At 39.1% G+C, this 18,594-nt stretch overlaps 2 protein-coding genes across 3 annotated transcripts in view; one reads left to right on the top strand and one right to left on the bottom strand.

The window, feature by feature from the left end:
* The first annotated feature begins 6,701 nt into the window (after positions 1 to 6,701).
* Positions 6,702 to 12,346, top strand: LOC105009016 (abnormal spindle-like microcephaly-associated protein homolog). The gene is made up of 5 exons (XM_034293620.1): positions 6,702 to 6,789; positions 6,922 to 7,114; positions 7,193 to 7,347; positions 7,457 to 7,633; positions 11,328 to 12,346. Exons 1-5 carry the CDS (start codon positions 6,763 to 6,765, stop codon positions 11,571 to 11,573), a joined length of 798 nt encoding a protein of 265 aa, XP_034149511.1. The 5' UTR covers positions 6,702 to 6,762; the 3' UTR covers positions 11,574 to 12,346.
* Positions 12,347 to 12,652: 306 nt separating this feature from the next.
* Positions 12,653 to 18,594, bottom strand: part of LOC109615428 (complement factor H-like) — a 62,352-nt gene continuing 56,410 nt past the window's right edge. For both annotated transcript variants that reach the window (XM_034293606.1, XM_034293608.1), the window contains 2 exons: positions 13,548 to 13,727; positions 12,653 to 13,081 (listed from right to left, as the gene is read on the bottom strand). In XM_034293606.1, the coding sequence (XP_034149497.1) occupies positions 12,879 to 13,081; positions 13,548 to 13,727 (383 nt within the window). In that variant the 3' untranslated portion in view covers positions 12,653 to 12,878. The remainder of the gene's footprint in view (positions 13,082 to 13,547; positions 13,728 to 18,594) is intronic.

Below are 18,594 nucleotides of genomic sequence, written 5' to 3'. Positions count from 1 at the left end.
ATTTGTTTTAGTTAAATTATTAAATAAGGTGACCAGTAGTTGTCAGCGTTTGAAAGTCTCAGGCATCAAACCAAATCAAAAAATTGTAGATGTCTGCATTTTACAAGAGGCTTTGGACAAAGCATATGATCAAACAAAGCTTCAGTCTTATTCATCTGGTGGTTATCATTTACCTGAATAATACTTCTCAATGAAAGCAACATGCACTCAACTGAAACATTTGCAAAAGATGCTGGATTTGTTGCATGATTTAAGATGTAACATTAGAAACCGACAAGCAGAGTCCTAAGAGTTAAACAATTGTTAAACAAAATCCTATTATATATAAAAAGTGAATATGTGGATTCTATCCAGCCTTTCAAAGCAATTATGCTTGCTAAATTTGTAATTGCATTTGTAATTGTTAATGGATCATATGCACATAAGCAAAAAAATATTTACATTCAGTGGTTAATTTGTGATTTCAATTTTATTAGGGGAAGACTTCTTGACTAGTCTGTAGACTAATTTGGTTTTATATGTATTCATTGTCATTGCACATTGGTAAGACCTTGGCAATAGGCAAATAAGTAATACTAAATGGTAAGTGATACAGAGTATTATATTTTAGTGGGCAGTTATGAGCGATGTGCTTGTGCAATTGAATAAAGTATGACAGTTAAACATGTGTTATTCACTGTGGCCTGCGTAATGTGTAACAGGGGAGTCATTTATTAAATTGAAGAGCCAGAAAGTGGGCAAATTGAAAATACTTGGACAGCCTAAACCTGTTTGGAGCGTCAACCTAGTTGGTTTCTTTTATGCATATAATGTTTAATTTCTCGAGCAGTACCTCGACAGAAGTGTTGGTCTGATAAGATAAGACTGAAGATCACTTCTTATACTGTAATTGAATAGGCCAGTCAGGAGTGTTGGTCTGATAAGATATGACTGAAGATCACTTCTTATACTGTAATTCTGTAGGCCAGTCAGGAGTATGTGGAGGAACACTGTGGACGAATTCTGCTTCCTGTGTTAATTAAACAGAATTTTCTGTCTTAAATCAAAAGCACAAATTAGAAAGCTCTGTGGGCTTTCTTTATCAGTCTGAACCTCAGAGGTAAGCTGTTTATAAAGTTCAGTGGCGCCTTTCTCCAGACAGTGAGACATGAGTACACTGCAAAAAAAAATCTTAAGGGAACACTTAAATCCCACATCGGGTCTCGATGAACAAAATATTATAAAAATCTAAATATTTACCGTATATTGTGTAATTCTTTGATAACAAAATAATGTAACGACAGTCAACAGAAACCAAAATGTCCAAATGATTGAAGGCTGCATTCAAAGTCACACCAAAAAACAAAGTAAACAATTGAAATCACAGGCTGTTCCAAGTTGCTTGAATTTCATCATGGCAACTCATAATGTGACTCAGTAGTGTGTATGGTCCCCACGTGCCTGTATGCATTCCCGACAACTTCATGCTCCTGATGAGACAGCAGATGGTGTCATCTCCTCCCAGACCTGGATCAGGGCATCAGTGCACTCCTGGACTGGACAGCCTGTCTGCACACTCTGGCCACATGAGGCCGGGCATTGTCCTGCACCAGGAGGAACCCAGGGCCCACTGCACCAGTGTAAGGTCTGACCATGAGTCTGTGGATTTCATCCAGGCACCTAACAGCAGTCTGTGCGACCCTTCAAGATCTGCCTCCCCAGAAAATCACTGAACCACCGCTAAACCGGTCATGCTGGATGATGCTCGTTGCGGCACGAATTGTTTTTGGAGAACATACGGAGACCTACACTCACCTAAAGGATTATAGGAACATATGTTCAATTTCTCATTAATGCAATTATCTAATGAACCTATCACATGGCAGTTGCTTCAATGCATTTAAGGGTGTGGTCCTGGTCAAGACAATCTCCTGAACTCCAAACTGAATGTCAGAATGGGAAAGAAAGGTGATTTAAGCAATTTTGAGCGTGGCATGGTTGTTGGTGCCAGACGGGCCGGTCTGAGTATTTCACAATCTGCTCATTTACTGGGATTTTCACGCACAACCATTTCTAGAGTTTACAAAGAATGGTGTGAAAAGGGAAAAACATCCAGTATCCGGCAGTCCTGTGGACGAAAATGCCTTGTTGATGCTAGAGGTCAGAGGAGAATGGGCCGACTGATTCAAGCTGATAGAAGAGCAACTTTGACTGAAATAACCACTCGTTACAACCGAGGTATGCAGCAAAGCATTTGTGAAGCCACAACATGCACAACCTTAAAGCGGATGGGCTACAACAGCAGAAGACCCCACCGGGTACCACTCATCTCCTACAAATAGGAAAAGAGGCTACAATTTGCACAAGCTCACCAAAATTGGACAGTTGAAGACTGGAAGAATGTTGCCTGGTCTGATGAGTCTCGATTTCTGTTGAGACATTCAGATGGTAGAGTCAGAATTTGGTGTAAACAGAATGAGAACATGGATCCATCATGCCTTGTTACCACTGTGCAGGCTGGTGGTGGTGGTGTAATGGTGTGGGGGATGTTTTCTTGGCACACTTTAGGCCCCTTAGTGCCAATTGGGCATCGTATAAATGCCACGGCCTACCTGAGCATTGTTTCTGACCATGTCCATCCCTTTATGACCACCATGTACCCATCCTCTGATGGCTACTTCCAGCAGGATAATGCACCATGTCACAAAGCTCGAATCATTTCATATTGGTTTCTTGAACATGACAATGAGTTCACTGTACTGAAATGGCCCCCACAGTCACCAGATCTCAACCCAATAGATCATCTTTGGGATGTGGTGGAACAGGAGCTTCGTGCCCTGGATGTGCATCCCACAAATCTCCATCAACTGCAAGATGCTATCCTATCAATATGGGCCAACATTTCTAAAGAATGCTTTCCGCACCTTGTTGAATCAATGCCACGTAGAATTAAGGCAGTTCTGAAGGCAAAAGGGGGTCAAACACAGTATTAGTATGGTTTTCCTAATAATCCTTTAGGTGAGTGTATATCAATATACCCTAGGCTTCCCATTTTGAAAAACAGAATACATCATATATTTTCAAACGGTAAATCAGTTGCCACATTCACTTCCATTGTTGCTGGGAGAGAGGCTTCCTTTAAAAAATCCCCAAAAATAATTCTCCAATGTCCAGGATTAGACTACCTTGTAGATAATCTGAAAAAAGATTAAAAAATAACTAACCTTTCCTTAAATTGGATTCCTTAATTAATTCCTTATAGTTGGTCCGGTCTGGTTTGTTTTTCCTTGCAAATAGCTATGCAGTTGTAGGCCAGGTGCTATAGCCCTGATTGCAGTGCAAAATATTTCAAGGTCAAGGAATCCTTTGCTAAGTCCAAATTCTATCTGGCAGGGGAGACTAAAGAAAATAAGCTTATCTTTTTGACCAATTTCTCCAATTTGGCCAAATATTGTAAACTTTCTATGCCGTGTGTGTGCATGGTGCTTGGCTTGGTTATATTCAGACTTTAGACATGGCATAATTGCAAGTCATTTTCCCACTCAATAGTTTTAGTTTTCTTTTTACTCACAAATGCAGCACCTCTAGGACTCTTTGTAACCTTCCATGTTCTTCATTTAATTTGTCTACTGAGCTTATTTTACTATTCACATTTAAACCAGTTATTTTGTCTTTAAGGCAAAGTAGATCAGCCACACCTTGATCCCCTAGTTGCCTCTCAGGAATCACTTTACTCTGAAGGTACTTACATTTAAGATGTAATGGACATATGACTTCTACCAGTTAAATTCTCTTGTTTCTTTTTGAAAGTCACACACTTCAAGAAGATATTCACTGTCTTTAAACAAATATACTGTAGAATGTCACATCTGGAATGGCTGCTTAGATAACAATATTCTTAAACTAGCATTATTTAAATTTAGCTGGGTGCTTACTGATCTTTTTCACTCAGGATACTGTACTAACCAACATGGTAATGTGAGACTGCTAATTTTTTCTTTTTAATTGATGTTTTTTCCCCCCTGCAATTTCTTCTGCCAGTCAAAGTTTAGCTTCTTCGACTCTCTGTTATTTCACACTCACTCGTGGAAGTCCATTCTGGAATGTTTGTAAATACATGAATACAAAGCACTTCATGACACTCTCAATAGCACGCTCGTATTTCAGACCAGTATCTAATGTGAATTCATGAACGCATCAAGGTCTCCAAACTTGCAGTCAGTGACTATAGATTGAGGGACACATTTTGGAAATTCTGCACAAAATAGCGCATGTTGTATATTTAACATTTTAAACAATTTCATTGGAAGTTCAGCTCCACCTAGTTCTCATTCTGACCTCATTTGCTGGTGCTGGGCTACGACTGGCTCTGGCCCAATTTAACCCCTGGTTGTGGGCAGCCCATATTATCTATGTATGTTAATAATGTTGTGCTTTTGGCTGATAACCCCCTCATTCACATTCAAATAATGGTTAAATTACAATTAATCTGTAAGCCATCTTTATATGAGTGCAATAAAGATTATATCCGTAGTTTGGAACATCAAAACATCTCCAATGAGTCATGCAACAGGTGGATGGGACGAGGATTACACAGTGTGGAGAACAAGTATTTGATAGACTGCAGATTTTGCAGTTTTTCCCACTTACAAAGCATGTAGAAGTCTGTAATTTTTATGATAGGTACTATTCAACTGTGAGTGACGGAATCTAAAACAAAAATCCAGAAAATCACATTGTATGATTTTTAAGTAATTAATTTGCATTTTATTGCATGACAAGTATTTGGTACAGAAACCTTTGTTTGAAATTACAGAGATCATACGTTTCCTGTAGTCCTTGACCAGGTTTGCACACACTGCAGCAGGGATTTTGGCCCACTCCTCCATAAAGACCTTCTCCAGATCCTTCAGGTGTCGGAGCTGTCGCTGGGCAATACAGATTTTGTCAGGGAAATTTCTTTAACAATGTATTCTTACTGATTAATGCATCTAAGCACTGTGCCTAAGACTAAAGGCCGCCTCAATGTCGAAACAAGGGAGAGTAAAGGAAGGAGCAAGAGAGAGAGAATGAGTATAAGAGAATGAGAATGAGTGGGAGAGGAATGAGTCAGAGGATGAAATTAATTAAAAAGAGCAAGGGACATAGATACATAGATACAGAGAAAATTGATGTAATGGATGTCAGTCCACATACAAAGGTTTCTATGTCTACGTGACAATGGTCATTGAAGGTAAGCATTTTCCGACTAGGATGGTTACGAACAGCATTCACATCAAGTCCATGGTGAGGATCATGAGCTTCACTGAGACAGTTTGTGCAGAAATTCTTTAGTTGTGCAACCCCCCAGTTTCAACTGCCCGAATGGCTGGTTTCAGGCGTTCCCGCAGGTGAAGAAGCTGGATATGGAAGCCCTAGGCAGGTATGGTTACAGATGGTCTCACTGGCCAAATACCTCTCTTTTGTAATCCAAGTTAACTTTACACCACTGAAAGATGTACCAATTCCAGGCCAATCTCAGGAACTACAGACTAATCACTTAACAGTAAAAATAGGAATCGCAAGGAGTCAATGGAGAGTATCGATCCTAACGGGCAACATTTTCAACCTGGGGCATTCTCCTACTCCTAGAAAGTTGCCGTTCCGGACCATTCCAGCCCCAGTCAAGCACTGATTACAACACCTAATCTTGTTTATAGACACTTCTGTCCAGATTCTGGTGGACCCTTGCGTCAAATGTGTAGCCATAAAAGAAAACCACCGGAAATTGTCAGATTGATGGCCATTGGCTGAATCAGCAAATTTAAACAACCAGTCTCTAACCACAATATCCCCTGCATGTGATCATACTGCACTATTTTCATGAAGTTCTTTCTTGATCCTGGGCAAACTGCACGCGATAACAACAATAGAGGATACACAGCGAGTTGGTTTGAAAAAGCTTTTCTCCCATCCTTATTTATCAATTGCACCTTGAAACTGGTCACATGTACAGGGCTAACGACAATAAACGGGTTAATTACTGTTTATTTTAGGACTTGGAATTATGCTGACAATGATAAAGTGATTGAATATTAAGTAAAAAACGATGTTGCCTTCATTATTATCATGTCATCAAAATTATTTGGTCAGATGGCAGTGTTGTCATTAGCTATCACAATTAACATTTGCTAATTAGCAAATGTGGTGGGTACCCTTGCATTTGGTGGGTACCCTAGTAATCTCACTAGTTAGCTAGCTAACGTAACAGTGTACTCCATCTAAAAGTCTAGTCTACCAGTACCAGGCATGGCAAACATTTTGATCCGTTAGCTATGGTTAGAATTACAGTTACATAGGCATTCCTTATACTCCTTTACGCAGACAGTAGGCTACTGAAATGCATTCAACATTTATACAGTCTTTATTATACTTAATAGCAAAATACATACATTTCCAAAATCTTGTTAAAATAAGGCAGGTGTAATTAGTATCAACAAAGTATGAAAAATCAATATCAAAATCATCACTATGTCTTTAGAGTCTTACCTAAAAATCTAATCACATGACTTGAGTTTGAATCACTTGGTTTTGATTTTGCTTGAAAGATCAGACATCATTTCATCATCTCATTTGAAAACATCCATTGATATGCTTTTTATATTTTCAGTACTCGCCCTAATTTGAACGTGTTCAGCCTGTCATTCCCTGATTCAGTAGGCAACTAATCAGATAGTTAGCGTCAGTGATTAATTTGAGGCAGATCCCGCCCAGGCCTTCGTCCTCCGCAGGCGGGAACAGCGGATGCAGCAGGGTGTGATCAGGATGCAGGTTTGCATCGAGTTTTTATAGTAACTTTGTGTTTGTCATTCAAATTATTATTTTTTATTATCTCAGTCTAGTTCTCTAAATATTTCTGTATCTCTTCTCTCCCCACACCCATCGATGACCCTTTCTTTTTAGGCATTGTGGCGAGGCCACCATTCCAGAAAGCTCCATGACATCTGTAAAGTGGTGGCAATGAGACTTTGTCTGCAGAAGGTGTCTGAGCAGATCCGAGAGGAGGACAGGCTGTGCAACAAAACATCCTGGGCCATAGAGTACCTCCTCAAATATAAAGACTTCGCCTGTATCCTGGAAGCTCTGAAGAACCTGGGTAAGTGCCCTGGATTGCACTATTGACAGGAACTGTTACAGAGATCGACTGGCTAATATCAAATGGTTGTGTATACAGAGACAGCCACTAGGCTGTCCCCAGAGTGCTGTGAACGTCTGGTGACCAGTGGAGCCACATTGGTCATCTTCACGCTGATCTTCAACTGTAACCGGAGCGTCACTTGTATGGAGGTTATCACCTACGCTGTTCAGGTCCTCCTCAACCTCTCTAAAGTGGGTCCTCCTATTATGTCGACTTTGTATATTCTCATGTATGTGAGTTTACTTGTTTTTTCCATAACCATCGCTAAAACATTTCTTTGTGTGTCCCTTCGGATACCAGTATGACCAGACAACAGAGGCAGTGTATGCGGTAGAGAACTCTGTCGACACGCTTCTCGACCTTCTGCAGATTTACAGGGAGAAAGCAGGCGACAAGGTGGCCTACAAAGGAGCCTGCATCTTCACTAAGACCTGCCTCCTCCTGGTCATCCTGCTGCAGGACAAACGCAGGGTTCTGGTATGCCACGTCTACTACATGGGGTTGGCTAGAGTTCCTAAAACTGTTTGGGCTGTAACCAAAACACATTTTTAATTATAAAATGCCCATCCAAGTTTGCGGATAATCCAAACAAAGCAGTATGGCTCTAACTGAATAAGAGAGTTTTCACAAATAAAACGAATTAATGCATGTTGTTGACATGTTGAGTGACATAAGTTGCAGCGTGGCAACCACCAATTTTATTAGTATGAGAGAATTTGTCTGAGATATGAATTCATTAAAATTATACTGGTCATAGTCCCACCAAAATATTCACGGCACAACTGGACATGCTGCTCTTTCGGTTCTTACATCATTAATTTCTTCCATAGGGGATTTTTAGATCCACTTCAAATAAGGTATGTGTTTCGTGTAGGCTTAAGGGCTTTCCTTTGTTCTGTGTCAATGTATGTGCGGGCATGAGTGGGCCTCATCCACAGACACATGGGTGCTGGCCAGCATACTTGCATGTAAAACGAATGCATGCGCTAGACTGCAGTTGGGTTACCAGATCATTTTGGGGGGAGTTGCAAGATGATTTCTCGACTAAATTAGCCATTTTTAATAAACCTGGAAACTGCTATACTGTGTATGAGAAAGAAAAAATACTTGAATAGGCTAAATATGTAAAATATGAATATACTCACAGAACGAAAACTGGTTGGTTGAATCTGTTGCGCGGGTTAATAGTAGCCCTTAGCACTTAATAAGTTCCTGCTGTGTGCACGCTTTTAGCTAGCTAGCAAATAAACATAGCCTAGAACATGTATCGGTGGCTAATCCGTAGCTCTACATAAGACATTACTTGACAACAATCTCTCAAACAGCTGATGAAAGCAACATGTTTTTTCTGCTGAAAGGAGGGAGAGCTATGCGCTATTAACATTGTAAACTCCAACAAATCATGTCCCAGAAAACAACAGGCTGTTTGTCCCCCTTGGTTCCCAACTCGTCCACCACCTGACAGATCCCAAATGGTTGTTAAATCTTGTGTACATTTGACAAACTAAATTTACTTAACTCATCACTACCATGCACAAATACAAATATAGGCCTATTGTAATTGTCTGATAAAATCGATGCATTCACATAAAAGTTGGAGAGGTAGGCTATGCAACCTAAAGTCGGCAATGTCATAATGTTGCCCAAGCTGGGAGAATTTGTGGAGGACAATGAACTGGATCTCAATAACATGACGGAAATAACTTCACATCACCAAAAGCCTTCTGGATCACTTTATGAAGTACTTCCCAAACTGCACAACGCTATGACTGGATAAGACAACTGGGGATCACCTGTTATCCAACCTGGAGGATGCGTTGTTAGAGCTGTCCAGTGATCGGACCTTAACCTCCTGAGGCCTTGTCCACATATGATGACATTATGTTTTAGTAAAATAAACCCAGTGTCATCATGCATCATAATTGTTTTCAAAAGGTACTTCCGGTTCAAGGACAATGCTTAAATATTAAAGGCAATGTTTGCCACTACCCTAACCATGTAAATATCTGAAGTACAAGTGCACTTTTATTAATAGTGTCTTTATATAAGCAAACATATATTTTTTTGGATATCTACTTAAAGCAAATCTGTTGATTAACGTCTCCATGTCCTCATAAGATTTGCATGGTTGTCAGAATGCCGAGCCAGAATAAGCCTAAACAAAATACTGAACTTAGTTGAAGCGATTCTGATTTTGCTTATAGAATAAATGGTAACATGCAAAAAGAACCTGTATCACATTTTGATACTATGGTATTATGACGTGTTGGCTATTTCACTCTAAGGCACTGTATATTGACATACTTTTACTTTTTCACTATTTCAAACAGAATTAAGAATTTGGAGCTTGAAAGCACAAATCCAGATTGTTTTTGTGCTTTTACACCTCCAAATAAAATCTGAACTATCTCATCTCATCTTCATCCGCTTATCCGGTATCGGATTGAAGGGGCAGCAGCTCCAGCAGGGGACCCCAAACTTCCCTTTCCTGAGCCACATTTGCCAGCTCTGACTGGGGGATCCCGAGGCGTTCCCAGGCCAGTGTCGAAATATAATTTCTCCACCTAGTCCTGGGCCTACCCCGAATTCTCCTCCCAGCTGGACGTGCCTGGAACACCTCCCTAGGGAGACGTCCTGGGGGAATCCTTACCAGATGCCGAACCACCTCAATTGGCTCCTAAAATCTGAACTAGTTTAGGAAAATAAAATCTACAGTTTACTAAATTCATTTAGAAAATATTATCGACATGGACTCAATTATAATCACGTCTGAGCTAATACTTGGATAGGCTTTAGGCCCAATAAACTGTTGACAGACTTCTTGTACCCACCAATGAGTTTCCTGCACATTTCTACTGGCAATAGTTTATTTAAACTCTCTTCTAACTCTTGCCATACATTATGGATGTGATGTAGATCTGTGCTCTTTACTTGCTACACTATTCCAGCATCTTCTCTTAATCCTTCCTGGGTACTTATTAACAGGTTTTGGGTCATTGTCCTGTTCAAAACCACATGTCAAATTGAGGCCCAGTGTTTTGCAACTGTGTTGAACGTTGGACACAGATAAGTTAATACACTGATTTCAACACATGTTCAAGGTCCCCAGAACCAGAAAAGCAATTCCAAACCAGTATCAAATCTAACCAATTAATTGAATGCATAATTTAGATTTCAAATTGCATTAAGTCTTGATGTTCATTACCAATTAGCAAAAACATTTTTTTAATGTTTTTGCTTTGCTCTCTGTAGTACTGGGGGTTTTCAATGGGTGCAAGACATGATGGAATTAGAATTATCAATGTGTTTAGTTGTGTAATGTTGTTCAACCCTATGTCCAAATACTATCTTTGTTGACATTAATGGGTCTTTCAGCAACACAACAACCACACAAGGAAACACATCAAACACCACTCTGGAATGTTGTAGATGAAATCCTTGTGTGGCTAAATGGTCCAAATCAGTGTTAGTGTTTTGTCAACAAAAATTGTGACGAAAATATTAGGTAAATACATATATTAGTTAAATAGATAACGTGTGCAGTATGCGATTTTCGACTGGATAATTATATTTCGGCACAACGCTGCATATTTTTTAATGAAAAATAACAGCCAATATCAACATTGTAAGTGAAACATTTTCATTTCCCTAATTTAATATAGTGATATGTTTACTATAGGTTGAGGCTAAAATAGTGTTAGGACTAAAATGTGACTAAAACATAAGGGCATTTTGGTGGCTAAAATGGCTCATTGTTTTTGTCGTTTTGACAATAACTCAAAATTTTTTTTTAAATGTGACTATAACAAAGATATTTTGGTCAAAATGACTAGGATGCCTCTTAATCAAAAATAATTCCTAGATTAGCAGTGGTCCAAATCTGAACTACACCAATCTCTGGATCTGAACAGCAGTAGCTAGCCTACACCCCTAATAAAGTTGAATTATAACTTTTCTTGGTCAAAGGCTGTGCAGCTAAATAATAGTTCCACGATTGTATTTGTCTTAATTTTTTAGTCAACAATAATATGGTTTAAAAAATATTTGCCTACATAAAAAGTACTTTTTGGAATTAAATGAAGATAATGAAGTAAGGCAAACTCCAGTATGCTTATGTTTTTAATGGGGCAAATGGCATGATTGTTAGTAATTTCTCCATTTCTATCTCTAGGAGATGAGGAAGCTTCCCAAGGCTGTTGAGCGGCTCCACAGCATCTATCGCCTCACTGCATGCAAACACAAGATGGAGGCAGAGAGGACTGTGGTTAAGCAGAAGATGAACGCATCCATTAACGGAAGCTTTATCGTCCAGGCAACACCACGCAAATCCAAGCCGATGTCAGTTGTGCAGCAAGTGTTTCTTTTCTTACCGTTTTACAAATGTCCATCAGGTTTAGCTATTGTTCAGCCTAATTGACCCAAGTTCTTGGAGTTGTATCTCCCTGAGTCAACCTCTTTAACAGGATCTGCCGGTATGCAGAGCCTGTTTCTACATGCAAGTATTTTGGGCTGATCTTAAACAAAAATAGTTCAGAATTAATTTTGTCTTTTTGCATAACTGACTTACAGTTGACAAGCAGTGTTCACTAGTACAGCTTTGATTTGGGGATAAGTTCTTGATGTTTTGGATGTGGATTCTCTGCATTTTTTTTATATATGTTTGTGATTGGGTGACATCGAATTGTCCTTCATATTAATGAGAATTAAGTGAACACAAGTAGTGTCGCCTGAAATCTCCAGACGCCAAACAATAGGTTATATTTTGGTCGTGTTCACAGGCCATTTTAATGCACAGCTTAACCATGCAGTGAAGATGATTAACATCTCACTTCAAACGCTACTCGTTCCATGAAGCCAAACTAAAACCATGCTTTTCACACATTTGTTTTATATTCAAATGTTTTACTCCTCTTCAAACTCTGTTATCAGGCTCCCTCATGTTCACAATTTTTGAAGTCTTCAGTGTAAAGTGCAGAGATTTTGAATTGTACAAGTTTTTCTACTAGTATTGCCACTGCATTTGACCTTTTCTTCAAGCAATATCATTTTTATGTGCCCCAAATAAGTCTGATATTGTTTATTTTTGCAGCCAACTAGATAACTGCTTGGAACTATGATCTACTATGCAGTTGATTCAACCTTCTATGAATGTCTAAAGAAATAAATACTTTATAAACCAGTTGTCCATGATTTCCCACATGTCAACAATATTTGTTTTTAATATATTTTTTTTCTAATTCTCAGATTCTCCCCTGCCTGGGTTCTCAGAAAAGACCAGCTGAAAGATATTGTTGACCCTCTCCGAGCCATACAGATGGTTGCTGATGCCATTATGCTTTAAAAATATATATTTTTGTAACATTGATTTAATATCTGGTCAAACTTTTTCTGTAAATATTTTTTTGTAGTTGTAATGGCTTAGCTTTTTAAAGGTGTTTGTGTGTGGAAAATTTTAGCCATTGAAAGGGATATGATGTGCAAATGAATGAAACTCCAAAATTTTTTATTTTTATTTCAACTGGTTTCTGCTGTAAATAAAACATCTGATTTTAATCTGAGTGTTGTCGTCTGCCAGCTTTCTGCATTTTTTTTCGCATTGTTGTTTCTGATCATGGCCTGAGTGAACATGCACTGTAGTTATTTTTTTTAGACTGTGGTACAATGTTCTATTGACATTCATCAGAAAGCTGGTATAGACATCAATTCCAATAAGTTGCTGCAACTATTGGCATTGAGGCAAGTTCATGAACCCATTTAAACACTGCTGACGGAAACCTACGCTGTCTGATGAAGGATGTGTATTACTAGTGCACTCAAAAGTGATATAATCCCCATGTTCGGAATAAAGCTTATTAGGATCTTCTGTCCGATAGGCAAATACAATGTTCCGTTCTGCCATTAGCTGTTTATTCACAGTGCAGGGTTCTGAAAAAAGACAAGAAAGAACATATTGATCAGAACATAGTGCTCTACCGAAGGATCAGTTGAAAAAAAGGTTGTGGGTTGGGGAACATTTTGATCATAATCACCAAATAATATCTGCAGGGTTAAATGCTTGATTTGGTTGCAGCAATAATGTCATTTTGGATAGTGATAAGCAGTGATTGTCAAGAAAATGCACTAATGGGGGGAGCATTTTTTGCTTGATAAAACCACAATTTGCACTAAATGTGCAGTTATTGGTAGACATTATGAGCCCTCGTTTTGTTCAGGCGTGATCTTGCCTTCAGTTTTATGCATGAACTGCTATGATTGTTCCAAACACTGTGTGGGTGGTGCGGCTGCACCAAGGCCCGTGGTGGGTGGGGAACTAAGCTTTCATGTAATTATTTCCTATCATTAATGGTGAGTAGCTGGAAAGAAAGGCTGACTGTTTTAAATGGCTACCAACCCAGGCAGGTAATCTGTCCAACCCAGATTCCGTTACGACATGTCTTGTGGGATTGACCACTACGGATGTAGTATTTCTGGCACTCATATTCCACGGATTCACCGTTTCTATACTGTTCTTTATGGTGCACTGTGTCTCCGTTGTTGAGAAATGGAGGAGGTCCACAGACATCTGTCCGCTCTAGAAAGACATGACAACATGAGAAATGAAATGCAACCGTCTAGAATAGTAAAATATGTCTGTTGTGATGGAAATTCCATGTATCGACACTCGGAGTAAGGGACACAGAGACAAAGTTCTCTTTGTACATTATAACCGTTTTATTAACTATTATGCACAGAGACTATTATGAGAGACCCGTCAACCGCTTACACACACAATCATCTGAGGAGTCTCTAACTCCATACATGAACAATCCGTATTTATTACATAGAAAAGGGGTGTGTTAAGATGCTGCCATCTGTTTACCCCAAAGGGCGGGCTGTCCCCCCACCTTATCCTTCTCAACTCCTGAGGAGACACAATGTCTGGATAGTCAACAGAGACACTAAAGGGTTATATAAGATTTACGAGTACACCTCTAATCCACCCGTGCCGGTCAAGGATGTCTCCTATTCAAACACCAGACCCCTCTCTGTATCTTTAACTAGTAACTCATTCATACATGTATAGGACGACAAAGAATACATCCTTCTTCTAGGCAGGAGGACATGGCCCAAATACCTAATAATATTATTCAGACATATTATTCAGACATGATATTATTCAGACATGTGTGTCACAATCAAAGCACAAATTTACATATCGGCCAATAGAAAGACAGACATTTCTCAAATGCACCTTAGTTCAAAATTTCCATAACACTGTGCCCTTTACTGATAGTTATATTTTGCATGTGTGTTAGTTGGTTTAAGAGATTATTGTAAATCTACTTTAAAATATGACTGAAATCAATAAAGCAATAGGTTTTACCACTGCACAGTAGAAAGGGGTGAATCCAATGTCCATTGGTTGAGCAGACAACATCATTTAGCAGATGCTCTTATCCAGAGCGACTTACAAGAAGTGCATACATTTTAAAAGATCTAGGTGAACATTTTAGAAATGTGTGCTAATTTTGTGAAACAGTAGCAAATTGTTCCAAATGAATTACACCCCCTTCACCTTGACATACGTGAATGTGCCGTGGTGCAACCAATTATTGTGTATAGGTCATGTAATTAGTTGAATGGAGTCTGTGGGTAAGTGTTTCAGATGGTTTTAGGTTAAATACTCCTGTCTCTGTTTGTTGGTTCAGTTGGGTAGTACAAATCTTTACAAAAACGACATCACGAAGAAGGAACATTCTAAGCAAATCTAAGGTTCTTAAAATCCATCAATCAAGGGTTAGTAATCAGAACATTTCCAAGATATTGAATAAAACTAAAATCCATAATTAAGAAATGTGGAGAACATCGTATGTGAGTTTGTCCAGAACTGGCCGTTGAAATGGAATATGGAAAAATTGCTGGTCCCCATCTCGCTTGAGGGAGCTTGAGCAATTTTGCAAAGAAGAATGGGTAACAATTGCTATGTTCAGATATTCAAAGCTGGAAGAGACATATAGATAGACTCATAGCTGTTATTGATGCCAAAGGTACAGTTGTGTTCATCGATTTGTATACCCTGGCAGAAATAGTGAAATTGGCACTGTTTTTGAAAATATTACTGATCATGCAAAAAAACTGTATTTTATTTAAGGATAGTGATAATTTAAAGCAATATATTATCATATAGATGTTTGGCTCCTTTTTAAATCGTGATGATAATAGAAATCACCCAAACTGCCCTGATCAAAAGTTTACATTCCCTTGAATGTTTGGCCCTGTCACAGACACACAAGGTGACACACACAGGTGAAAATGGCAATTAATGGTGAATTTCCCACACCAGTAGCTTTTCAAATTACAAGTAGTGTCTGTGTATAAATAGTCAATGAGTTTGTTAGCTCTCATGTGGATGCACTGAGCAGGCCATGGGGAGCAGAAAAGAACCGTCAAAAGACCTGCATAACAAGGTAATGGAATTTTATTGATGGAAAGGGATATAAAAAGATATCCAAAGCCTTGCAAATGCCAGTCAGTACTGTTCAATTACTTATTAAGAAGTGGAAAATTCAGTGATCTCTTGATACCAAGCCAAGGTCAGGTAGACCAAGAAAGATTTCAGCCAAAACTGCCAGAAGAATTGTTTGGGATACAAAGAAAAACCCACAGGTAACCTCTGGAAAAAGACGGTGTGGTTGTTTCAAGGAGCACAATACGAAAATAATTGAACAAATATGAGCTGCATGGTCGATTTGCCAGAAAGAAGCCTTTACTGTGCCAATGCCACAAAAAAGCCCAGAACAACATTCCTACTTGTCCGCACCTTAGTTGTGCTGCTTGGGGCCACATGGTCACATGAGATATTAACTGGCTTTCTGTTTCACACCCCTACATTTTATGACCCACAGATGCACGTTTAATCTTTTGCGGCTCCAGACAGATTATTATTTATTTTTTTGGTCCAATATGGCTCTTTCAACATTTTGGGTTGCCGACCCCTGCCCTAGGGTTATGCTATTTATTGTCTTTGCCACTCACACTAACCAACCTACCTCACAAAATGCGCTTCACATTGCACAAACAGTATAATGCCCTCTGCACTTAACAATTTTAGCTAGAGGTCACGAATAGCAGAACTAGAAAATAGTGAATTAATACCTTATAAAGCCCTTTTAAATGTTTATAACTACTTACATTTATAGTAATAATCCAAACTTTTCTCATGACTGTCTTTCTGTTGGTTCAGTCACTGTCTTACTACTTTCTAGGCCACTCTGTCTTCCAACACCTGCCGGCTGTCCCTGAGTCTGCTCCTCCTCCAGCACCTCCAGGGTTCAACATTAACGATGGCCCGCTCTCACCTGGCCAATAAGACCTAACATTGGGCCAGTAGACAAAGACAGTCACTGGCCCATGAGGGCTAGTGCTAAATCTTCCCATTTAAATTTATAGTATCGTATGAAAACGTTTGCTTGTAATCTTTGACACTCTTCCTGCTTAAATGTTCACTTGTTCTCGCATTAAAGTGTCTGTGGTGCTTCTTCTCCCCCCTCGGTGTGGTACAGTACCAGTGTTGTCTTTTTGACCTATAATATTCGATGGCTCGTCTGTTTTGATCATTCATAGTTTTAGAGCAGGGCCCAAACACGACGTTGTACGAGGCAAAGCAAACACAATCACTTTCGTTTTTCGTGGAAAGAACAGTTTTCGTGGGTCAAAAACAATAATGGCAAGGGAAACGTACTGCTGTACTTATACATTCCCAATGAAAGCAGATAAGGCAGGGTCATTCAAGGGAATGAACAACTACCGAAAACCTGCTCTTATGTCCCTGCAACATATTGTGTGTACTGTGGCCAAACGGGCTGGAGACAACCCTGCGGCTGGATCAGTGAAAGTCTACCTGCTCTGAAAGAATAACCACCTATCATGATGTGAAGAGGGGGAAACCTAGTCTGTGAATAAGGTTAGAGAAACCAGTGGTGTAGTCTATATTTTTGTAGTGAGTATACTGTGATTTCCCCTCCCAGCCTCATACTCGCCTGTCCCAGAGCAACACCCCATACACTAAGCACTGTGACGTTTCCATATACAAACTAGTATACACGGACAACTGTTTCAGTATTGATGGCGTTTATTGAAAGCCCTGGAAAAACACTTAAAGTTGAGAACAGATGAGACATATTTAACTTTTTGAAAAATGCAACTGAACCTGAACACCACAGGACATCACACACTAAGAAAACCAGCCATGCTCTTCCCTTAGAGATTATCCATCCATAACAGGTTCAAGGTATCAACAGGCCACTCATTAACTAATGTCTCAAGTTTAAGGCGAGTTAATATAACAGTTATATTTAAAGTATCAGTCATTTAATACAATTTATTGGATTATAATATAATCCAATAAAATAAGATATATTAAACTGATAATGAGCACTTTTACTTTTGGTACTTTAAGTAGCCTACAGTATATTTTGATAATACTTTTGTACTATTACTTAAGGACAATGTTGAATGCAGGACTTGTAACTGACAAGTAATTTGTAACTCTACAACACTGTTTTTTTCTACTTTTACTGCAATACACGATCTTCCACCTCTGTAAATCACCAACAACAGTTGTGCATGAATACCTGCAGCTGTGTTTAACACTGAAAACATATAGCTCAGGTCAGCGTTTACTCAGGGCTCTTATGTTTTAAGGACAAGAGTGACACCTTTTTTGATATTATAATCTTTTGTCAGTTAAATGTTTAGGCTTTGTGGTCACTTTGTTAACGTAGTTTCGATTTGTGGCCTCTGAGAGGTGCAGAATTATGCTATTTTGCCTTTTTCCATGGTTTAACAGGGAAAATATGAACCCATTATCTAGCTACCTGTCTAATTTTTCACAAAACTTACCATAGCTAACTTGTAAATGTATCTGACAACATAGCTTATAGACATGATAGTCTTCAGTCTGGGGGGTTTCTCTCGCTTTGTATATACTTAACATTTCTCTGTCAGTGGGGAAACGACTATCTTACTACGACTATCTGAGATTTACTCGCCAAACAGAAAATGTCCCCGCATTTGGAACTTGGCGGGTGTTAATTCCGGACCTATTAAGAGTGGCGGGGTAGGTTCCCAAGAAGAGGATGCCTATTGCCCTCATGTACTGTGAGGAAAATGGTGAAGGATGGAAACAATAATCCAAAGATTGTAATTTCACATCTAATGTATAGTGGGTTCTTCGGGTTATCAAGTACAGGGATTGAGACTTGGCCGTGGATGGACTTTTCAATAAGACAATGTTTCCAAACATACTTCAAAACCAACACAGAAATAGTTGTGGGACCACAAAATGGAAGTCAAACCTCAGTTTCCAGACTATAATCCAAATTAAAATCTGTTGTATGAATTGAAAAAGGCAGTCCACAAGTATGCCCAGACTTTAGGGTGAGAAACTCTTATTTATC

This window comes from Esox lucius, chromosome 8 (assembly GCF_011004845.1).
Source record: "Esox lucius isolate fEsoLuc1 chromosome 8, fEsoLuc1.pri, whole genome shotgun sequence".
NCBI lineage: Eukaryota > Metazoa > Chordata > Actinopteri > Esociformes > Esocidae > Esox > Esox lucius.
The sequence above is the reverse complement of the archived record's forward strand: the minus strand, read 5'-3'. Positions and strand labels throughout refer to the sequence as shown.